We start from the raw sequence: 24,243 nt of genomic DNA on the forward strand, positions 1-24,243 counted from the left end.
AGTCTGATGTGATTGGCCTGTATTCGTTCACGCAGGTGGCTGTTTTTTTTCTTGGGGAGGGGGACAATGGTTGTGCTCTTGAAGTACGGTGTTCTGGCTGAGTGAGTGGTCGAAGAGGGAGGTGAGAATGTCAGCCAGATCCTTAGCACATGCTTTAAGGGCCTGTCCAGGAATGGTGTCCGGTTCTGCTCCCTTGTGGGGGTTGACCCTACTCAGTGCTTTCTGTACTTGGTTTATTGAAACCTCTGGGGTTGTCTGGAAGGTGCAGTGGAAATAAATATTTATTTACCAGAAGGACAATCCCAGCCAAATGGTTCAGAGGAAAGGAAAAAAGGTTTTATTGGAGATGTCTCACAAGCGCTATTGGAGAGTTCTGAGAAGGACATCTCAGCAAATTGTTTTTGTACAGCTCAGGGGGGGTGTGGACAATCAAGTTTAAAAACATTTTCAGGAATGAATCAGAAATTCTCCAATGACGAACATGCCAGCCTAATCTCGCGCAAACACATTTATCATATTCAGCATCAGGTCATCTTGCTCTGTGACCTAAAGTACAGGACATAACCTGACTTTACATTATGACAGAGAACATCTTTTTACGCGTATGTGTGTGGCAGGAGCCTCCAGTGTCTTCGCATGCTGTGCTGATAATTCACATCACCTCGGCTCAAGGTTTTCCAGGCTCAGTTTTCTACCATTAAGAGCAACGTTTAAACTAGATCATAAGAGCATATACATTTTCCATTACAAAGGCCTTGGAGGTCTGGAGGGTCTGGGAGGTCTGGGAGTTCTCAAAGTGGGTGTTAGAACACATTGAGATCATCCAGCAGGCTGCCTGCAGAGCTGATGGTGCTGGTGGGGACCCTACATTCTGTGATGTGCTGCAGGCCTTGGTCAGCAGAAGAATAGAAGCCATCCAACTTCTCTCTGTACTGCCTTTTGGCTGCTGTGGTGGCTTTCTTCAGAGCTTTGTACTCCATCTCATTACCTGATCTGAATGCAAGAGAGCGAGTATGCAGCATGACTGTTGATCTAGGGCTTCTGGTTGGGGAATTTCTTTACTTGTGTAGTGGGCTGAGCAAATGAGCATTTTCAACATGAGCATTTCAGATTTCTTTATGTATTTACAAGCACAGACAATAAAAGACCTAAACGTTCTTCTCGTGCTAAAGACATGCTACATTCTGATAGGATGGGCCGTGACAGTGGTCGTTATGCATAATATATATAGTGGATTATAATAGCTTTTACTGGTGGATGTGTAGTTCACTTAAGAGATCTACATGCAAGATTGTGGAAGGCAGCGGAACGTGCCATGGTGAGAACAAAGCTTCTCTGGTGGTTTCACAGACAGTCAAACATGTTTACACATGAAGTGATGTGGAGATAATGCACTGGGCTTTTTGAGGACTTGCTCGCCATGGGAACGTTGGCTTTGTAACCAGGATGTAAGCAGTGCATTATGAATGGGGGAATTTAAGTGAAAGTAGGCCAACTTTTCCTAGAGGGCTTTCACAGAATTTCTAATCTTTAACCCTAAAGCTCAGCGGCCAGGAGGCAGGTAACGTTTCTCTATTTATTAATTGATTTGGATGCTGTCAGTTCATGTTTGCTCTTAGGTTCCTGATGCTGCAACACTGGAATACACATTCACTGAGGAATATGTCGTAAAAAATACATACTGAATATTAAATAAACCAGACTTAAAGTGCAGGTGCAAATTCTATTCTTATTTTGCAGGACTTAATTGAACCGTGAACTGAGCTTCACATTATACACATTTTGCATTTTGCCATGTAGGGATTGAGATGAATGTGGTCGCATCCGAGATAAAATAACTGTTTTACATGCAGCACCGTGTTTCCCAATGCATCTGTAGAGAGAAGTGTTGCAAACTCCGCTCCTCTCTGTGAACCCTGTAATCTTAACATTCAGCAATGGAAGCAGTGTTCTGCAGTTTCCAGGAGAACCGTACACTTTCATTACTGATATCTACCCCCTGTTGTTTTTCTTACCATGTAGTGGAATTCAGTACAGTAACAGTGCATTAGAGCACAGAAGGAAAAGGTGCAGATGTATGGCATAATCCTGGTGCAAACACCAATTGACTCTGAGATTGAAACATTTCAATGCTGAAAATAACAGTTGTTCACTATCATGCTGTCTGACATCTTCTACACGTAGCATAGATCACTGATGACACATTTAAAGGCATTGTCCCGATCAGCCTGTAAACACTTTACCACATCCTTCAGAAAAGCAGTTACAGGATGAATTCAAGTCATCAGGTTCTTCTTAAAAAGAAATGATGGCAGCTCAACTTAACATTGTTTGTACAGAACAAAATAGATGTTTGTCCTTCACTTAGCTGCCTTGCAGTGCGCATTTCTTCTGTCTGAAGGAAACTGACCAACAAATATAGCCAATGTTTGGCTTGATAGGTTATGATAGGTTGCTTTGTAAATGAAGTACACAAGTCGTGTACTTGAGTTAAAGTTGAGATACACAAGGTAAAGTTTTAACTATAAAGTATAAGTAAAAGTCCTCCTTTTAAATAAAACCCACTTCAGTAAAAGTACCAAAAGTTAAAGAACAGTGATTTAGTTCTAATGTTATATTTTGTAACAGAGCTCTTGCTTAATCAACAAATTTTAGATTAAAAGACTTTCACTTTCAGCACAACAATCTTTTATCAGAATCTTTTATTAATTTGTCTGGTGTTTATTAAAATGATTGTAATGTTACCTCCACGCAGGCTACGTCCCACGACATACTCCCCATCCTGTGAGTATTAGGGTCTGTGTGTCGTGTCGCTTGTAGCTGCAGGCTCCCTGGTAAAAAAAAAAGCCATGTGTAGCCATGAGGAACTGGCTTTATTCTACTGTAAAGAAACTGGGACATTTCTGCTACTCGTGCAACGCAGTGTAAATTAAATCTATTTTGTTACTGTCCACCACTGCAAATATGCAGCACTGCTAATATGAAATTGTGTACTTTGAGTCTTTTAAACCAGAGAATCACATTTTTTAGTGTGGAGAGGTACTTGAAGGAATTCCATATTGCTTAAAAAAAACACATTAACCAGGAGAAGCATGCCTGTTGTGCCCATACCTTTAATAAAAAGTTTGGGTTCTATGGTGGAATATGCTGGTCAGGAGTGAGACACGTCAACAGGCAGATTTGAAGTGCACCATACCAGAGGCCATTCCTCTGTATAAAAGGAATAAATGTCCAATAGTCTTCAGTGCCACTTCGGGAGTTTCATATGAGCCTGGGCTGCAGACTTTTCAGGCACATAAAGTTGCTTTTATGGACTCTGTGGGCTCTTTAGGGCTTGCAGTTGGAATTCCTCCCAATGGACATGTGGGCTGAATCTATGTGGCCATGACCTGCAGAGAAAAAGTTCAGACTATCATAACATATCTGAAAATCACCAAAACATAGCTGAAGTTAGGAGAACTCTGCAACTGCGGACCAGTGCGTTGCACCCTCACAGAGCCGTTGTGGGAGTATGCTAATTTAGCGTGCATTTGCTTTTTGCCCAGCACAGGAAAAGCCATGTAACCTTGTGCTCTGGCATTTTCAGTGGGAGGTGAAACTAAAGTAGGGGCTACTGGGGCCATCGCTTCATGCTGTCCGGTCACTACATGAGTGCTGAATTATAATGGTCACGTTGGTCTTTACTGAGACCCCATCATATCTCCACTCGTGCTCGCAATTTTCACAAACAGCCTAGGAAATTCTGCTGGAAATAGAGGAACCCAGATTTATCAAAATTTCCCTTCATATATATTGGTAAAATGATATGCATTTTGAGAGGCGTGACACTGTCCTGCCTGTACCTGTAGACTGTAGGCATAGGGTCCAGTGCACTTTACAGATACACTTGCCATAAATATAACAGCTTCTACTGCTGTCAGGACATATGCGCAGGAGCAAGACCCCGTGGGATTGGAAGTAGGAGCCAGAATGAGACATGCATGAGACGTTTTGGATATGGCTGTGAGGCTGGCAGGCAGAGTTCCTTTCATGAAAAACGTGTAACGATCGGTTGTCTTGAGTTGTCAGGGTGCTAGTAGCCTAGTGGGTAACACACTTGCCTATGAACCAGAAGTCCCAGGTTCAAATCCCACCTACTACCATTGTGTCCCTGAGCAAGACACTTAACCCTAAGTTGCTCCAGTAACTACTGATTAAGTCGCTCTGGATAAGGGCGTCTGATAAATTCTGTAAATGTAAATAACATAGATTAGTGTAGTATGTGGAAGTTTGTTAAGGCAAAATACATAGTCACAATTCTTATGGTCAATATTTAGATAACGTTTCACAATGGGCATTCTTTTCTAACTGGCACAAAGCCCAGCGCAATGCATTACATAAATGTATTTACATAAATACATAAAATAAGAAAGAACTGTTTGGAAGTTTTCTCTACCTTGAACACGATGTACTTACATTTTTGATGCCCTTATCCAGAGCACATTACAATCAGAGCCCTCTTGGAGACTCTCAGGTTTAAGTGTTTTGCTCACAATGGTATTAAGTGGTGTTTGAGTCTGTGACTTTTTGGTAACACACTTTTTGAGTGTGTTACCTACTAGGCTTCTACTGCTGTCAGGACATGGGACATATGGCGCAGGAGCAAGACCCCGTGGGATTGGAAGTGGGAGCCGGAATGAGACATGCATGAGACGTTTTGGATATGGCTGTGAGGCTGCCTGGCATAGTTACTTTCATGAAAACGTGTAATGTTCGGTTGTCTTGAGTCAAGGGCAGTCAGAATCAAAAGGCTTGGAGCAGAGTGAAAATTGACTATGTGTTCACAGTTTGCCGGATATGTATAGGTCATGCCGACCCTGTCCCTGACCCTACTTCCGGGTTGGCTGCCCCATGAGTGACCGTACGCCCCCTGTGGACCTGGTGGTGGAGCGGCAACCACGACAAACACCCTAAACTAATTACCCTTTTTCGTTGGTGTAATTTTTCTGTTACCCAGAACACTGTCTTTAATTATCTTAAAAATGGGAGGAGCCAGGTCATTGAAAGTGAAAAGAAAAGTAAAAGTGATTGTTTTTGTCATTGCGATGCATGCATGTCTCATTCTGGCATTCTGGCGCCTGGGGAGCTGTGTGTGGGGACAGTACCTTGATCAAGGGGACATCAGACGCACCTTAGCGGTTCAAGATTTGATTTCTCCTAACTAAATAACTAAATTTAAGATTCATTTAAATAAATTAAATGATGTGTCCCTGAAAACATTGAACATTTTGGTAAACTTCATCATGTGGCAAAATTCTTGTTCCAGCCATTAAATAAATTCAGAGAATTAAAGGATTTATTAAGATTATTATTGATTACTGAAATTTCATGTTGGAAGCCAAAATTTCAAATTCAAATACAGTGAGTTTCAAAAGAAAAACATAATGTGAGTATTGTATGAAACATTTTCTCTGGACCCCAGTTGCACCAAGTGTTAGGATGAAGACAGACCCTGTGTATGTGGATGTGGGTGGGACTGCAGACCTGCTGTGTGTGGCGGATGCCAATCCCATCATTCCTGGCATGTTCTCCTGGAAGTGGTTGGTGGGTTCCTGTTTGCTCTCTCTGCACTTGTTTGTCCTTAATCCCTCTTTCTTTGGCTCACCGTACTGTGCCACCTTGTTACTGCCCCTCTCTCTTTATCATTGGAACACTTAACTGTGTAGACAAGGGATATTTCACCCTTCTAACTATTCTCGCAAGTCACACCGCTTGTCCCGCTGCACCTCTTTCCCAAATAGAGAAAAATCGGTTTCATTAAAGTGCTGTTACCAAAAGGGCGCATTTGTCAGTGTTAGCTGGACGCTTCTACTCCTTGCCTTTTTTCGCAGAAGAAGGCAGAGTTCAACCTCCCGGCCTTTTCCACCGAATTTCTGATTCCTATTGTGTGTGTTTGTGTCATGCAGGGAGAGGGAGAGGCTGACCTGAGCTCTCAGAATGAAGATGGAGACACCGGTTGGTTGACCCTGTTCGAAGTGACCCGTTCCCATGCTGGATGGTATCAGTGCACAGCAGACAATGGCATAGCGCCCCCTGCCACAGTTGAAGGCCAGCTTATTGTGCAATGTGAGTTGTTTTCTCCTCAGTAAGACACTTATTTGATCATCTTGGACTATCCATGACACATTTTCAAATGTATTGCAATATATGTATTTGCAATTGTACAATAATAATTTTCCGACTATACAACATGTTTACTGTATCATTTCATTTGATGTATGTGCCTTAATGAAAAACACAAAAAGCGACGGTGTTAATGATACATTTTTAAAATGACAATTTGAATATTTCACACATATTGTTGGAGGTGAAAGCTTATTAAAAATTTCTGGAGGTTGACATATCTGACACATCATTTCTTGCGAAAAGACACAGGTGCTTGACAAGTTCATTCTCAAGTGTAGAGCTCATTTTATAATTTTGACAGTTAAGAGTTTGTCTATTATTAATAGTGCTTATTTATTTAAATCTGAAAAATCATAATATTTTGGTGATTATCTATCTATCTATCTATCTATCTATCTATCTATCTATCTATCTATCTATCTATCTATCTATCGGAGTTTAGGTAGTTGACTAAGCGTAATTATTATTGTTGTTGTTGTTAAGAGGCTTTCTCTCCCACTGCCAGTCAAACCTCAGCTGAAGAAAGGCCCACAGTGGAGTAAAGTAGCAAGCCGCGGCGATGGTGTCAGCAAGGCAGAGGTGGTGTGTCAGGCAGAAGGAGTTCCCAAGGTGCACTTCACATGGGCCAAGAACGGGGCCATGATGGATCTCAACAACCCCAGGTTTTTGCCAAACTGAAGGGACCACATTTAACTTTGTTCCCTCCGTCTTTGCTTTTTTAGTGTAGTGTGATGTTCATGAGCAAAATCTCTTCCCCTTTTATCCTATCTGGAGAGGTGAAGGTCTGTCTGAATGTCTGCCTTATTGTTCTTCAATCAGCCAGCTTTCACCCTGCCCTTCCACAGGTACCTGGAGCAGACGGTGACGGAGGGCGTGCTACACACCAGCACCCTCACGATCCTCAACGTCAGCGCCCTGCTGGACTACGCCACCTTCACCTGCACAGGCCGCAACAGTCAAGGCGAAGACGCCCTGGACGTCCAGCTGCTCAGCACCAGTAGGAGTCAGGGCAGAGGGGTGCTTTTAAGTGGATGGATGTGGGTAGTCACAGGCTTCCGCGTTGCAGTCGTTTCGCTGTCTGTGCAAGTGAACAAGAGCGATGCAAACAATGCTATTGCTGTAATCACTTTCCAAAGGCATCAGTCAAGTGTACAGCAACAAGAAAATAGTATTGATCAGCCTGCTGTACCGCTCACTTTCATGTCCTCGAAAGGTTGCAAGACTTTAATTTGCCACTCTAAATTGTCTCAGAAACGGCCTGGTGCACATATTCCCGTGTTTCGTATTGCAGCCATAAATTTGCGCCGAGCCATTGGCATTTGTAGTTATCATGTTAAGTATGAGGGGGGTGGGGGGGGGACGGGGCAGGACGGGGGGTTAGGCTCACAGCGGCGAAGACGTTGATGTATACAGACGGGGAGAGCTTTTATTGGCATTGGCTTGACTTCATTCTCTTCTGGCGGCAAAACTAAATGGGGCATCAATTATGTAGATGAAGTAATCAGCCGGTTCCCCTCTCGAGCCGAGCACTTCTTCAGTCAGCTGCGGCGACTGGCAGATCTTCTGGTGTTTGCTTTCATGTGGAGTGCGCCTTGTCCTGCCTCTCATCCAATTGCTGATTCAACCATATTTAGGTAATTATTCAGAGTGGATCTTCTCTCCCCTACGCTAACTCATCAGAATCAGAATCGCTTTTATTGGCCAAGCATGTGAGTGAACATATACAAGGAATTTGATTCTGGTATCTCTCAAAAGTATAAAACAATGACTATACAATATAGATTAGATCTAATATACAGAAAAAAAATACGATTTGGCTCATTTCTTGAAACAGAAGTTACATTCTTAAAAAAATTTAACATTACAGTTAACATTAGAGCTCACTAGCAAAAGTCCATATCTCTCCCAAAACTGTTCACACATGCTTCAAAACCAGATTGCTTTTCCATTTATAGAGTCAGTACCATCAAAACTTCAAAGATCTTTCTTAGTTACTTTAATTATCATTTGCATTCTCTTAGTGCTTCTGCCAAAATAACCTGGATGGCTCAGCACCACACCATGGATGACCTGCAAAAACTAATTTCTCTCCCAAAACAGATTACCCATATGCCAGAACTAAATTCCATGCTCATTTCATCATTTCTCATTCATTTCTTGCTCATTTCTTCTTCATAGTCAGTGACTATATGCAGCATCCCTTTGGCATTGTTTAACCACTGCTAGTCAAAATGATTTTACAGTAAGAAGGGCCGTGGTGGCGGAGCGGCTAATGAAGTGGACCCGGTTGGAGGTTTGAATGCCAAACTGCTATATGCAGAGGACACATTTCACTGTGTGCACTGGGTGCTGTGCTGTGGTGTGTCACATGTGACAACTAATCACTTTCAAGCAGCCTCCAAAGTTTTGAATTTATCATGAATTCATGAATTTATCAAATGTTCCAAGAAATTCATATATGGTATTTAATGGGATTATGTTCTTGACTAATTTTGACAATTGAACAGACTATTCTGCATATGATGACTTAGACAATGATATCATGCTGATGTGTTTTGGAGAGAATTAAAATTGGACTAAGAATTAACTAATCAGTTTATATCAGCAAGATCTATTTATTTGGAAAATGTGCTAAATCTACGCTCATTGTGCTAACTGTAGCATACTTGTACATAATCGTTTGCAAAGATGAACTGAGAAACTGATGAACTGAAATCATTCTGTCGTGAAAAATTCCAAGGTGGTTTTATGAATGTCATTTCAGTTTCATGAAATGAGCCAAACCAATGGAAAAAACAATGGGGAAAAGCTTTAATAAGATTACAGAAATAATTCCACAAATGTATGTAAAGTGCATTTGCAATGTGTGTGGCCGTTTAGCTGTTTAGAAGAGTGATGTGAGGGGAAAAGAAAGTATTCCTGTGTCGGCTGGTCACAGTCCGACTGAAGGCAGCAGATCAAAATTCAAAATTCCAGAAGTGTCATTGTGAAACACTGCAGCACAGCACACGGTGACACATTGAAAATTGTCCTCTGCATTTATCCCATTACCTTAGTGAGCAGTGGGCAGCCATGACAGGCACCCAGGGATCAGAGTGTGGGGACAGTACCTTGCTCAGTGGGTTTCGAACCTACAACCAATTACAGGTCCACTTTTCACCTGCCAGGCCAGCACTGCCCTGTTTAGGGTGTTCAGAGTGTGAGGGATCTGTGGTGATTGTCCTGGGAGAAGGTGGTACTCAGGAATTTGAAGGTCTCCACAGGAGACACTGGGCTGTCTGATATGATGAGGGGGAGCAGTGCTGAGGGACGTCTCATGAAGTTCACTGTCATCTCAACAGGGATCCTGTCTGCCCTCCTCATGCCTTTTTTCTATCTCTCTAAACGCACACTATCTATATCATTTTTTTTCCTTCGCCCCCTTATTCTCCTCCCTCCAGCTGTGCAGGGGCATCATCTCGCCAAACCTCTATCAACGCACTTGCCCCTGGTCTCACGCAGACACATTTAATGTTCACCATAAAAACCGTAAAATACAATCCAATATTCCCTCTTGTTCACTTGTTTATTTATTTACTTTTTGCCGCTGTGAATATTCATAATTAATCTGACGCAGTGATAATAAATTTGATATGCTCCTTATCATCAGAAGGCCGTGGAGCTGAAAGAAAGGCTGATTTGGCTTCTTCCTTTGGCGGGATGTTAGAGGAGTGGAGGATAGAAACGAGGATGACCCCGCTGCACCCTGCATCCTGAGAGCCCCGTGGATAATTACGCATAATTTAGCCGACCCAGTCAAACTGAGATAAACCAGCTCCCTCCCGGTTTTCCACAACTTTAATCCAACGCCTCGATTCGTGTGTTTCGCGTGGGTGAAGCAGGGGTCAAATGTGCCTTTGACTCATTCTCTCTTTCTCCGCTATCTCTGTCAGATCGGCCTGACCCCCCTTCAGATTTCAGGCTAGTGGGTGTCACCCATAACTCGGCTACGCTGGAATGGATGCCAGGGTTTGACGGAGGCCTGACACAGAAATTTCGTGTAAGGTGAGCGTACTTGTTTCACAGCGCGCTGGGGGAGCAGGCCTTGGACATGCAGTTCATATTTGAGCATGTTAACTACTTTCCAGATAGTTTGGGCTGTTTTGTGCACGTTTCTGTGGAATTGTGGAATTCTGTGGACTGTAAAGGTATGTTGCTACACATGTGTTTGAGAGTTTGACTCTATGGCATGATTAACAGGTAACTTTAAGATTTAAACTATCATACATACACAAGAAGTACAGAAGCTCTCACAAGACATGCAGTCAGAAGCAGATATTTTTGGGATCACCATTTTTTTTAGTGTTTAGCCCCCACTGGTAGGAAACATAAAAGGTCAAGAGAGTCCTATGTCATATGAACCTTGTATGGAGAGTCAGAATTATCACTCGAAGGGCATAAAAGCAAGGTCCTAGGAGTTGTGCTGGGCTCGTGTGTAGAGGGGGCCTTTCTACCTCGGCGGATGTGCATTCAGTCCGCAGTTGTATAAATAATGTCAATCATCATTTTTCTGCTGTAAGATTTATATATAAGAAATTAATAATAATAATAAACCATGTCACAGGTACTACTGGGAAGGATCCACCAGTTACCAGTACGTGGACGTGTTCCCACCCAAGGCCACCAGCTTCAGAGTCACCAGCCTCTTGCCCGCCACCACGTACAACTTCTCCGTCAACGCCCTCAATAACATGGGAGAGAGCAGCTATGCTGATAATAACGCAGTCGTCACGGCCACCACGGGTCAGTATGGTGCATGGAATGGTCCCTGATCCTGTTTGGGTGTGGCGATTAATCTTTCACTAAGGCAATTGTAAGGATTTGCGGATATTTTGTTACCGTGTTAAATGCGTGTTTTACAATTTATGCACAGCGCTGCACACCGATCCATTTCCCAGCGAAGAACCGGTGTAACGCCAACAACTTTATTAAGACAATTATTTGCCCAGCAACTGAACCCTGCGAGTGTTATTTTTCAAACATGAATGTTCCGTGCTCAGCTTTTTTGCGACTGGAGATGTTGGTGCTCCTTGGTCCTGCTGATGAATGGCCTCTCCTCTCTCCCTTAAAACAGAAAAGGACCCAGCTGCGGGGGAGGACCCACCAACAGATGATGACTCAGCCCCAAAAGGCAGCGTACAACCCCCCCCCTTCAGCTCATTAGTCGCCAGCGCTGGGTGACTGTATTTGTATAGTTGCCTCATTAGGCTAAATCATCTTAATGGATGCTCTCCCTCTCTTCTCTCCTCGCTCTAAGTACTAATACTGTGGGCGTTTAATCATAAATTATATCTCGCTGAATGCTGTAATTGTTTACCTACCTGGAGAAAGGGTGAAAAAAAGGACTTCCTCGACTTGGCTTTCAAATGAAATTATAATAAAGATAATAAATGGTGGCATTGTCCTGAATAAAATATTGATGTTTTATTTTAGTTACATCGTAAAATGTGCACATAACGAGGGAAAGTATTCCTATTATGACTTTGCTGACTATTATTTCTTTGCGCTGCTGTGTCTAAAGCTTTGTTCTGTTCATAGGGTTGTATGGTCTGCCCATCTACCTCACGGTGGTGCTGGCGGTGGCGGGCGTGGCACTTCTGTTTGGCTTTAACTCTTTAGGCTTCTTCCTGTTCATAAAGAGGACAAAGGGGCGGAGCCTGGCAGGTAAGACTGCTAGTTTTTATACTGGTTGACTACACGCCTCTGAAGCATTTGTCAAACCCGAGGTGAGGAGCTCCAAAAACTGTCTGAATCCTAATGTGACTGTCACTTCTTCCATCTGTCTCCTTTTCTCTGTCTTCATCTATCGCTTTTCACCCCTCACATCTCGATCTCGTCCTGCTTTTCTTTTCTTTTTTTTTGTTTCGTACCTCTGCATGCATCTCCCTGCCGCCTCTCCTCCTCTGCTTCCTTTAGTGGCTGTCAGCTTTCCCCGCCTCCCCCCCTCATCTCACTCATTTTCATTTGTCGCTCCTTGCTCCCTCGCTCTCTCCCTAAATCTGTCTACCCCTTGCCTTTTCCCCTTCCCTCAAGCTGTCAGCCCCCTGTCTGTCTGCTTCTCATCTCACCTACGAGTGTCCTCTCTCGCTCCCTATCTCTCTCTCCCCACCCCCAACCTCTCGTCTCTTCTTTAAGTTTAGCTTCCCCACCTCCTCCTGCCTGTGACCTGTTTTACTTTCTCTCCCTCGCTTTCTTTCGGTAAATAATGCCCTTCTTTCCCTCGATTCTTAAGCCAGTCTCCCCCCCCCCCCACATCTTCTCCCGCTCTCTTCCAGAGGGCACCGGCAGCGGTTCGGCGGGGAAGAAGAGTGATGGGGAGGGGTGAGTCCCGCTAATCTGCTGCTCTGAGTCAGACCACCAGCGTAGGTAAAAGCAACACACATCAAATACGCATTATGGGACGGAACGCCAGCACCTACTCGTGTTCCCCTTCACTAGAAATCACGATCAGCCAGAGCATTAAAACCACTGACAGGTCAAACGACAGCTGAAACCAGAATCTGGATCCTGAGCACCATCCTCACTGTTGGTGTGTCTGATTGTGCTGTTGTCTTTGGTCGTGAAGGTTTTTATTCCATTTTCTTTAATGCTGTAATTAATGTGGCCAAGATGACAATAAAGCTCTACTTGACTGGACTTCAAAAGCAATGAGGGACCAGATTGTGATACTACATGACTGGACTGGACTAGAATAGCTGACCTAGTTAACTGGGTCCTCTGTCAGTACATTTACATTTAGACTTTGATCTGGAAGCAGCAGCATTTGCCTTCAGAATTAATTTTACATGTAAAGCTCTCCCATTCATTGATCCACATGGTTTGTGTGCAGTTTTGGTCTGTGGTGTTATTGGTCTACTGGGAATGCGCTGTACTATCAGCATCTATATAATTACAGTCAGACGTTAAACATTCAATTTGAGCTTTAACTGTAGCTAAACTAAACCCTTCATGGAAACATACTGAACGGTCAAGGCTGTAGCGCACATTGTAAAAAATGGGGAATAGATTAACAGAAAAAACAATAACCATTCTGGTGAAACTAATTAATACTAATGAATATAATTTATTAATGATAAATTGTATTCAGTTTGATGCCACTACAGACAGTGGCACTCTAGGCATATGCCTGTTTGGCTTGTGGCATGATCAACCTCAAATGCAGCAGTAAATAATTTCAGTTTTCACTTTGGTGCATCACCATAGAAAAGTCCTGAAGTTGCAGAAGGCTTTTTGAAATATACAGACATCGATCTTCCCCAGGACTGTTATAGAAATGCATAGGAGGTGTTTTACTTTCTGCCTGAATGCAGAAGAGTGAGGATGAAAAATATAAAATGCATCTTGTATCTCAAATGTTTAAGACTGCTGCTTAATTAAAATATTTTGTATTAATGCCAGTGTAAAGCCTACAAACAGTGTCTGATTTACTGCAATCCTCACTTGTGTGCCTGAACCCTCCTCGTGTTCGTCTCTCCAACCTCTGGCTCTCAGAGGTGGCTGTGCTGTGCTGTGCATGAGGACCAGCGTGACACCAGGTCATCCAGCTGTGGGCGATGAACGCCTTCTCCCTTCATTACTGCGCGTCAAGGAAGGTTTATATGAGCCCCCAGAGAACCACATTAGGGTCAGTGGTCAGTGGCTCAGAGCAAGGAGAGCTCGCTTTGGGATCCCGCTCACTAACGCCCAGGCTCATCGGGCTGCTCCTTGTGGCCTTTTACCTGAGATCTGAGCCCTCTTCACTTCTTGGTGGGCTTCGCCATGGGCGTTGAAATTGTCAGTGCAGTTTGCCGTTGCGGCATATTTATATCATAAAGGAGTCGGTTTTAGTTCCTACGAGTGTCAGCACCTTAGTATAGATGTAAAGCTCGATATGCCCACGGGTTTCTTTGTTTGTTGTAGTCACGGCCGAATATGACTTTGACAGAAGCAGAATGAAACTGTTAGCAATACAAGGAACCCAATTGCAGGAGTGTAGAAAATGAGTTAATGAGTATTGCTTACTTAATGTACAAGAGCGGGTCAGCCTACAAACTGAAACATCTGCCAGTATTGGCACTTGAATAGAAAAATTAATATTGAGCAGAGAAGAAAAACGTTGGAGGACAGACAAAACAATCGTGCTTTCTTTCGTAGAAGTTGAGTAGAGGTGATTTTGATCTTCCCACTTCCCATCATGTGACAGTTGAACTGTTGGTTTTTAAAAGTCTTCACCATGTCATGCAGATCTTTGAAACATTCACAAACCTACAAGAGAATTGAAGTGGAGGCGAAGTGAACCAATGGAGGCGGAGCCAACCCCGCAGAATCCTAGGTGTGGCATCAAGGTGCTAGAATGAGAGGAGTTCCAGAAAGTGAAAGTGCAGAGATTATGATGCACAACAAGCACAGCACACAGTGACACAACAAAATGTGTCCTCTGCATTTAACCAACACCCTTGGTGATCAGTGGGCAGTGGGCAGATGGTACCTTAACCAAAGGGATCAAGGCACCTTGCCGTTTCAGGATTCAAACCAGCAACCTTCCGATTACGGGTTTGTTACCTTACCCGCTAGGCCAACCTCTGCCCGATGAAGCTGGCTTGATGAAGCCAAGTGCAGGCTTTGACAGCCATCACAGCCATTCCAGCTAAAGCTGGAGAGCTGAACAAAGGTGGGGTGCACCGTCTTATTCAGGATCCCACCAGTCTTCTTTGCTGTTCTCGCCCTTCTCTCTCTATATGCCTCTCGCTCTCCCTCAGCATTCTCTGCTGGGGTTTGAGCGACTAGTTCGAAGGTGTCATCTTCCAACACCTTCTCCCCACAGGAAGTACCTTTCCCATGAATAACCCACATCTTGCTAGGGGTCGTAAGTAAAATGATTTGCAAATCCTTTTCAACCTATATTCAATTGAATACAGTACAAACATCTAATGTTCAACCTGATAAACTGTATTGTTTCAGTCGTTTTGAATTTGATGCCTGCAACACATTCCAAAAAAGCTGGACAGGGGCAGCAAAAGACTGGGGAAGTTAAGGAATACTCAGACTTCCAGAACAATATCATGCTGTAAAGGACATTACCATGTGGGCTCAGGAAAACTAAAAAAAATACATTGTCATTTAACACAGTTTTTCTACAAGTGCAAGTTAAAACTCTAGCATGCAAAGCGTAAAGCAATATACCTGAGCCATATTAGCCATATATACCTCACCTGAGATGGACTGACGCAAGGTGGAACAGTGTGCTGACGTCTGACAAGTCCACATTTCAAATTGTCTAGGAAGTTATGGACGTTGTGTTCTCGGTGCCATAGAGGAAGAGGACTATCCAGATTGTTATAATCGCAAAGTTCATAAGCCAGGATCTGTGATGCAATGGGGGTGTGTTACTGCCTATGGCATGGCTAACTTGCACATCTGTGAAGGTACCATTAATGCTGAAAGGCACATACAGGTTTTAAAGCAACATATGCTGCCACCCAAGCAACTTCTTTTTCAGGGACGTCCCTGCTTATTTCAGCAAGACGATGCAAGGCCTCATTCTGCATGCGTTACAAAAGTGTGGCTTTGTAATAAAAGAGTAAAATTGTAGTGTATTCCATTTAAAATACGTCAAAAAGGATTTTCAAATCATAAAACTTCATTTCAACATCCCAACATGTCCTTTTTTTATACATTTTACAAAAGAAAATGAAATGAAAATTGGTTTCTCACAAATTGTTCCATAAGGGAGCTAAAATGGAACAGTGAAAGCGTCCTGTCCGCTGGTATTACTATCAGCTCTATGAGCTGCATACCTTGAGCAGTCCAAGTGCCAGTTGTCATTGTGACATATGCGATGTGTGTCCCATGCATGCTGCACGCTCTGATATCTAGGTTGCAGAGACGGGTCGGTCGATTACTTACCCACCGTGTGCTCCATGCAGGTCCACCGTGAGCGGTTCAAACAGATACGCCAGCGCTGATCAGCTCATCAACGCCATGGCACAGCGCACACTTCTCATCGAAAGCGCCTCTGAAACCGAGAGCAGCGCCTACGAGGCCTACGGAGCGGTGAGAGCCGGGAAGGGGGGAGCAGTGACAATGGTGACAGCTGTGTGCAAGAGAAGAGAAATCAGAATAAAAGAACACGAACAGGAAGGGCAAAAGGGGAGGATGAATGAAAATAGCAAAATGAAGTGGGTGTTTGTCAAACGGTGTACAACAGCCGCTTCAAAAGAGATTTCTGATTAAAAAGCTAGATTAACTAGATTCCAGTTGAATAGCATGAAATAACTCACTGATGCTCTGAAATAAATTGCCCAAAAGGTGGCACAGCCCATTGGACCTAAAATATGCATAAAAACATGAAACACTATGAGAATTTTCCCCAGGTAACCATATGTCACCAAGTGTTGAGTTAATCAGCAGAAGTCTGATTATCTGTGTCTAAATAAATTATGCGCATACCCCTAAAAAACTTTTTTCTCTTTGTTCATCACCTGACAGTTAATTACTTTCTGTGGTTTTTGTCCTTTTGTTATGTCAGTGTGAAAAATTGTTAATGGCCCAGGGCAAGGTGAGCTGGGCGCGTGGCTTTACCACGCATGCCTGATTTTTAACAGGAGAGTTCGCATTACTACTTGCCCACTGAAGACTTCCAGCCCTCCCTGTACACCCACCTGGAGAGTCTAGAGGGTAAGAAGGTTTCATTCACTGCTGTCTTAAAAGAAATCGCTTAGAAATGCTTATCATGCTCTGAATTTTCTTTTCTTAATGGCAGATTAAAGTGTTGCAAAGAAAATTATAGCCTTGTCGCCATAACTCTGTGTTTTTGAATGACGCAACACGCAATTCAAATTTTATAATGGTTTCGCAGCATGTGCTATCATCTGTAAAAATCAAGCCTTTCCTATATAATGTTCCAATATTCATAAAGTGACGATTGTGACATTTAAGATCTAGAGTGTGCTGAGCAGACTGTGGGAAATGCTGCTAATTCTGCAAAATTACACAAGTACTATACAATTGGAAAGAATGGGAGGCTTGTGTTGCTATGAGGGTGAAGGATGCACAACACAAAGACAATGAAAGCTGACAACACGGTGAAGCAACTAAATCAAATAAGGTGAAAACGAGAAGGGCAAACAAAGCGCTGAACTGAGCAGAGATGTTCAGTTCAAGCAAGAGAACAAACTCCAGAGGACAGACCCCGAATACACACCTCAAATGATCAATTATATTTAAGCTATTTTGTGTTTACTACATAAAGTAAGCCTCTCTTTCTAGTACAGCATTACGACACATTCTAATTACTTTGTAAAAAAGGTGAATGTGAGTTGTAAAAAAAAAATATGGCACTATATACATAAAAGATATATTTGTGAGATTTTATTCATTAAATAAAATTATTTAATGGATTAGGAGTAACCTATACATATGTTACTAGGGAAACCCTTAGAATGAATATGCAAAAAAATATCTGCTGGGTTGATTGGATTTGTGCTGTGGAATTATGGGTATAAAACACTTAAAGGTGTGAGTTGTTTTCCTCCCAACTGTCTGTGTTCCATTATGTCTAATGGCTAACGATTAAGTTCTTGGAACTAAATCAAGCGCTCAGTGATATAATTAATTAAATGAATCTGAATGACTTAAATTATTATGAAGTGTAAATATGCTTTGTGAGTTCAAATCGTTTTTTAAAATGAGTTGCGATTGGGGTCCAGTTTATAACAATGTGTCCTGCCTCCAATCCACGTAGGCAGGTACCCTGTGGAGCCTGTTGGCCATGAATATGAGGAGGTACAAGACTGGAGGCTGCACCAGGATATGGTGAAATTTCCTCTATCGCCTGTCAGCCCACGTTCAGCTTTTCCTGACCAGTGGAGAAGAAGGCAGGTGGCAGCCTCGTCCTCTCAGGTCAGTGGAAACCACAGCAGGGCAGGATTTTAATGCTCCTCTACTGCAGCCTGTAGTCTGTGTAATTCTGAGCCACTCAATCATATTTTAGGAATATTTTTATATGTGGTCATGTCTATAAGGTTTTGAAATGGTGCCATTTCCCAACAGGACCAAAGGGTGGACCTGAAACATGGATCCACAAATTATCAAAGAATCGAGACAAGACTTCCAGACATACCATTTGAGCTGAGGGGAGAGCTTGTTTAAAAAGTCTTAATAATCATTTACCTTGCATTTCATGTTTCAAAAATGATATCTAATATCTATGTAGTATTGTATAATATATTAGCATTTTAGGATGGCTGTTTAGGATTTCAAAAGAGATTATTATTATTAATATTATTATAAGTGTTGTTTTTGTTATTTTTTGATCCAAATAGCACAATCATTTATAGAGATCCATTTTTACCAACATTCTGAGACTTTTTTGAGATTCAGTACCAGACTGCATTCTGGTGTCCTCAGTATAAACGAGATCACAGAACCATGAAACATTTCTTTATGGGGATTATGGAACGCCACAGGGGGGGCGACGGGACTCTGACACTCCTTGACCTGAAGATGTTGAAAGCCTAGAGCTCACACTACACATGGAGCTCAGACAGAGGAAGGGTGAGGAGGCCGTCTGGATGAGGTCACAATGCAGATGCAGCAACGTGTTTGTAGGAAGTAAACAGCAATCAATGAAGTCCTTTTCCGTCCCTCTGCTGTTTGATAAGAGGAGGTGTGAGTAGATGCAGGCGGACGACGGGGTGCTGAGATGTTTGACCTTGATGCTCCCTGTCTTCCTCGGTATCTCTCCATCACCGCCTCAGCCTGTCAGGTTGACCACCGAAACCCCCCATATCCCACACCTTCATCCTCGTGCCTGCATGCCCCCTCGTGCCTCTAGGACTGACAGAGACTGGAAATCCTCCCACACCTTCCCTCTCTGCCGCTTCATGTATTTATTGCCGCCTGAGGTGACGCCTGACAAGATGCATGGTTTTTAGTGCTAATTGACTGTGGCATTGTGTTTGAAGGTAGAATTGTGGGTACAGCTGGCCCATAATCCTCTTTTCTTCAAGCCTCTATCATCTCACAATGTTTGGAAAGATATCAGAGGGACAATTCTACACCATTTTTTTATCCCCTTCTTCTTTCGAGAGTGATATATAATTCCAGCCAGAGGGGTTTGGTTTTTTTTTGTCTTTGATTTATTTTCCATGAACGTTACTTTAGTGCAGATGCATGGGAGGTACACTGTTGTGATTCATAATCAAATATAGCACAGGGTTAACAAAATTCAAAAGAATATTGCTGAACGCCGAGTTCTTTTAAAAAATACATCTGGGCTGAAAAAAAGGGAATGGCCAGTTAAGTCAGATCAGATAAAGCTGTAAATCAGTGTCGGAGCCATGCAGAGAAGAAAAGTTCACAATAGAAGACCCTCAGACTGAGACACACAGAGCTGGATGAAGACCTACAGCTTTTCCAGCACAGCCGTAAACATGGTGGCTCTTCAAGGATTCACAGCTACGCCTCAACATGCTGCTACAGGAAGTTAAGATGAATTGCTTGTCTGATTGGTCTAGTTCCCATGAAATGTTATAATGTACTTCTTTCAGGCTGTGGGCAAGTGTGTTTAATAAAAAACATCACCAAATTAAATGAAGTCCAATCATAAGCATAACTAAACATTTATAAAGGCATATTTCAACATATGTTACACTAGGTTAAATTAAAATATAAGGTACGTTATACAATGTAGTTTAACCAAAACACAAGTACAGAGCATCTGTTGCTGAGCAACAAAATTCATTAATGGCTGAACATGCCGTGTAATGCTGAACTAGGTAAATTGATCTGATTGAACTGAATGGCCTCACCATGAGAATCAATCTATTAAATGAAGTATGTTTATAAAATGTTTAGAATGAAGACATCATTGCTAAGGGAATGTTACTATAGACAATACATTTTAATAGACATTTTCACAGGAATATTTAATAACACCCCATTACCATTTTTAGTCACAACCCTCTACAGTTAATATTTACCTTTCCAAGGAGGTGGAAACATTTGTAATTCATTATTGCAATGCAACATAGGTTAAAAGGCAGAATGAGGGATATAAAAATCAATTTCTCTTTTAATAATAAAGACTGTGCCCAGTATGAGTGCAGTGTGGGAGGCTTTAAAATACCATCTTAAATAAGAAGTAATAAAAAAATCATTATTAAATGCATAATGGATTGTTTGACTGCACAAATGAAAAGTGTGCAAAATATATGCTCTGAGATTTTTCTAACAACAGCAATTCTAGTTCAAGTGATGAAAATGTTCATTCTGGGAAATTGACTTTCATTTTTTTTTTTGGCAACTGTGTAGCAACCTTGCTTTTCACAAGAATAAATAAATCTTTGAATCTATTTTCAGCAGGCAGTAATGTTTTCTATGCACAATAGTGAAGTCCACTGATGAACAAAGCATCTGTTCATGTTTGGCTGTACAGGGGTGGGCCGAGCTCTTGCAAAAGCCGCAATAAAAGTAGTCTTATTAGCTCCTCCTACATCAGATGCTGAGGTCAAAGGTCAGAAATAAGTTTATAAATCTTTACAGTGGTGCACACTTTCTCTGGGTTCTTCACATTCCTCCCACTGTCCCACAGTATTTGGATTGGAGACTCAAAATTGTCCATAGGTGTGATAGAATTTTCTGTGTTTGTGTGTGTGTTGGGGGGTGGGGGCACCATCCTAGGATGCGTGAGTAAAAGAGTAGGATTTTTTTTTCAATTCAGAATTCAGAAAAATAAATACTTAAAATATTACAAAGATAAATGTTTGCATCTACATGCAAATTCAGATTTCTTTGAGGGTCAGACCCTCAATCTATTTTAGAAAAGACAATTTTTGTCTTTTGTGATCATATAACATGAACCTGCCGCCGCAATAGTGAACTGAAATAAAACGTAATTGGTTAAAAATCTACACTCATTAGTAAGCCATTAAGCATCGACTTCTCTCAAACCATTTCACTTCCTGCAAAGGATGCGTTAAATTGTTGCACCGGACACAGTGAGGATGACGTAAGTACTAGAATTAAGGTGAAGAATTTTGAAGCACGGCCTTTTATTGTCATAACCGGTAAACAAAAACAAAGAGCAGTTCCTGCTGCTTGTTTCTATGGTGGAGCGATGTCTGATAACAAGGTATGGCACGATCCCTCGCCACTTCCTCCTCTTCCCTTTTGGGTGGTAATTTCTTAAACATAAGACACACAGCACACACACACACACACACACAGTTGCATAACCAATCACTTGCAGGCACGAGTTTTCATGCTCGTCTGGTGTATAAATAACCGATATACATGTGCACACAGTGTGTGTGTGTGTGTGTGTGTGTGTGTGCTACAGGGTGTGTTTTCTTCAGAAATCTAATGGGATTTTTTTTTGTTGCTGTTGTTTTGGGAACACGGCTCCCCAGTGATCTCCGACGTGGGGGAATTACTTAGTGAATTATCCCAACTCAGGGCCATTACGAACGAGTCTGATAAACTACTATTTACAGGGGCAGAAAATTACATCATTAACAAAAAGGGTTAGCAGACATACAACATTTCCACCCACCCCCTCCCGTTACTTCCTCTTCTTCTGCTCTGTCATCAGACCATTCCGTGCAATGGAAGGTATTATCTTCACACGTGCATGCATCACTACTGCACTGAGCAGTACAGTGCTGATGGACTCTTCTCGTTTTTTCTTATCACAAAGCGTCAGATGAGATATAAAATAAGGTCCCTCCCCCCCGGTTCTCAATCAGAAGGAAGACAGAGACACCAATCACTTCATTTGGCAGTCTGACAGCTCCAAGTCAAAGGTCTGTGTTTCTTCTCTGCTCTCTCTTTTTTTTTTTGAGCACTTTCAGAGTAGGTGTTCTTACAACACAAAAGCACCCTTCATTTATGAGGATGAGATTCAAATGAAAGCAAAAAAAAAAAATCCATTTCAGCCGTAACTGTCATAATAAAAAGCCAAATTTAGTTCACAATTTAATGCGGTTCTTCATTTAGCTGGAGGCGAAAGCCTTCATTAACTTGGGACGCTGAGGATAAAAGCAATTTGAAATGAAAGAACCAAGATGTGCTTAAGAGTTCAGACGCTGATCTCCAGGCCCAAGGGTTCACGCGTCTAATGGAGTTCATGATGCGCAAAACAAGTTCCGCGCGTCACGTGACGGAGCAGGTGCGGCTGAATTTGCTGCGTGAAAGCAGCCACGCATTTCTTACTCAGAGCTGCCCGCACACCGACACAGCTACACCAATTACACAACACGCTTGCCACTCAATTTGGCTCTATTAAGCAGAGCGAGACACACCCACCGTGCAGTATGTATGCAGCTGCAATGATGCCAATAATTATTATTATTTCTTTTACAAATTCTAAATCCATAAACAGTCACAAGCCATAAAGACATTACAGATCTTACAAGCCAGCACAGTATGAAAATAATCTTTTTTTGAGACACCCAAGTGACATTCTCTCCATGCACAATAATGATGGTATTTTAAACTTTTACTAAATTTTGTTATTTTTGTTTTTTTTTACTGAGCTGATGGAAATAAATGTCACTCACACAGCATATGCATACGCTCCCCGATAAAGGGTTGAGTGAACGTGTTTACCGTTTAATGCATGATAACCCCTCCTGCTCTGGTTTTTACAGGGTAAAGCCACAGAAAATTGTCTTTTTTCCCTCTATTAATTCAAACTCCTTTCTAAGGCTGAAGAGTTTTTGGCTTTATGTTTAATATTTGATAAGCAGAGATCGGAATGATTTCCAAAACCAAAAGACCCCAGTGAACTTGTTTAAATATTAATGCTTTTAATGGGCTTAAAGGCTCTGTGTGCCGCATGTGTTGCCTGTATTAACAAAAGTGCTGGAGGAGCACTGCACCACGCTGTCTGCATCGCTGATTAAGAGTGCCGAACCGCCGACCATTAGGCTGAGTACCACGAGAGGCATTTATCTGATTTTCTGCACTTTTCACGTTCAATTGAATCACACCTTTTTGCTGCCGTGGAGTACAGGGGTGTGGAGAAAGATGTTCGGCGTTCCATTCACAGCTGGTAATAAACGCACAGCGCAGTTTCCATCAGAGACTAGTAAAGACTCTCTCTACCATGACCTATGAGAATCGGTTAATCAGTTGTAAATTGACAAGCTTAACAATGTTAAGCATATTGAGCAATATGGGCACATTGTAAAAGAAAACCAAGACACGCTTCTGTAATCAAGGCTACAAATTACAAAACGGTGCAAAAATAATCATCGGCAGCCTCAGTCACAGGTCTAACTTTGTAGGTTTCTTTTATGTGTTTGTATTTTTTCATGTTGTCTGGGCCAAAGACTTTGTTAAAGTGCTACCACCTCCAGTAACCTGCATTCTTCCATCTGGAATGTGTCATGAAAGTTATTTTTGCTGATGTATATGACACTGGGTCATACATTTTGACAGTGTGCGCGTGAATAATCTTTTTAAATACACATTTAATCCATTATCATCCAATGGTCATGTTTACACAATACCCTGATCAATCATTTATTTCTGAATCTGACCTATAATAGCATGGCTGAGGCAAATTATTGAATGTATACATTAAACACATATTTTATCAGTAGTCATTACATAACTGCACTAGCACATACATAACTGCGTAACATTGTTCAAGTTCAAGTTCAAGTAACCTTTATTGTCATCTCTTCTATATATTGTGCAGATATACAGAGAGACGAGAAGACGTGGCTCCATTGCACCATTATACCAATAAAAATCTGAAAAGTTGAGAGGACACCCAATGTTTATGGTTAACGAATCAATGAACTGCCCCCAGTATAGTATAAACTCTCTAGAATAAACTTTCATTTTTGCCAGAAAATTGCACACATCCTAAACAGCCTAGCTGCAGCTTTATGGCACCATTACTTTCATGAAGTAGGCCTCTAATCTGTAGGCCTAATTCATGAATATACACTGTACACAACATGTTCTGGCCTACAGTATATATTCCAGAGTCTATATTTTTTGTAGAACTGGTTCCCATTCTTTTATCATATTAATTGATGTGTTTCATTA

The 24,243-nt window shown here is 42.0% G+C and overlaps 1 protein-coding gene across 2 annotated transcripts in view; it reads left to right on the forward strand.

The window, feature by feature from the left end:
* Positions 1–18,474, forward strand: part of nphs1 (NPHS1 adhesion molecule, nephrin) — a 56,675-nt gene extending 38,201 nt beyond the window's left edge. For both annotated transcript variants that reach the window (XM_028980589.1, XM_028980590.1), the window contains 13 exons: positions 5,462–5,583; positions 5,946–6,105; positions 6,671–6,827; positions 7,011–7,162; positions 10,098–10,209; positions 10,769–10,947; positions 11,279–11,335; positions 11,743–11,868; positions 12,480–12,525; positions 16,110–16,236; positions 16,788–16,860; positions 17,927–18,084; positions 18,235–18,474. In XM_028980589.1, coding sequence (XP_028836422.1) covers positions 5,462–5,583; positions 5,946–6,105; positions 6,671–6,827; positions 7,011–7,162; positions 10,098–10,209; positions 10,769–10,947; positions 11,279–11,335; positions 11,743–11,868; positions 12,480–12,525; positions 16,110–16,236; positions 16,788–16,860; positions 17,927–18,084; positions 18,235–18,333 — 1,568 coding nt within the window. In that variant the 3' untranslated portion in view covers positions 18,334–18,474. The remainder of the gene's footprint in view (positions 1–5,461; positions 5,584–5,945; positions 6,106–6,670; positions 6,828–7,010; positions 7,163–10,097; positions 10,210–10,768; positions 10,948–11,278; positions 11,336–11,742; positions 11,869–12,479; positions 12,526–16,109; positions 16,237–16,787; positions 16,861–17,926; positions 18,085–18,234) is intronic.
* The last annotated feature ends 5,769 nt before the right edge of the window (positions 18,475–24,243 follow it).

Source organism: Denticeps clupeoides, chromosome 5 (assembly GCF_900700375.1).
Source record: "Denticeps clupeoides chromosome 5, fDenClu1.1, whole genome shotgun sequence".
Lineage (NCBI taxonomy): Eukaryota > Metazoa > Chordata > Actinopteri > Clupeiformes > Denticipitidae > Denticeps > Denticeps clupeoides.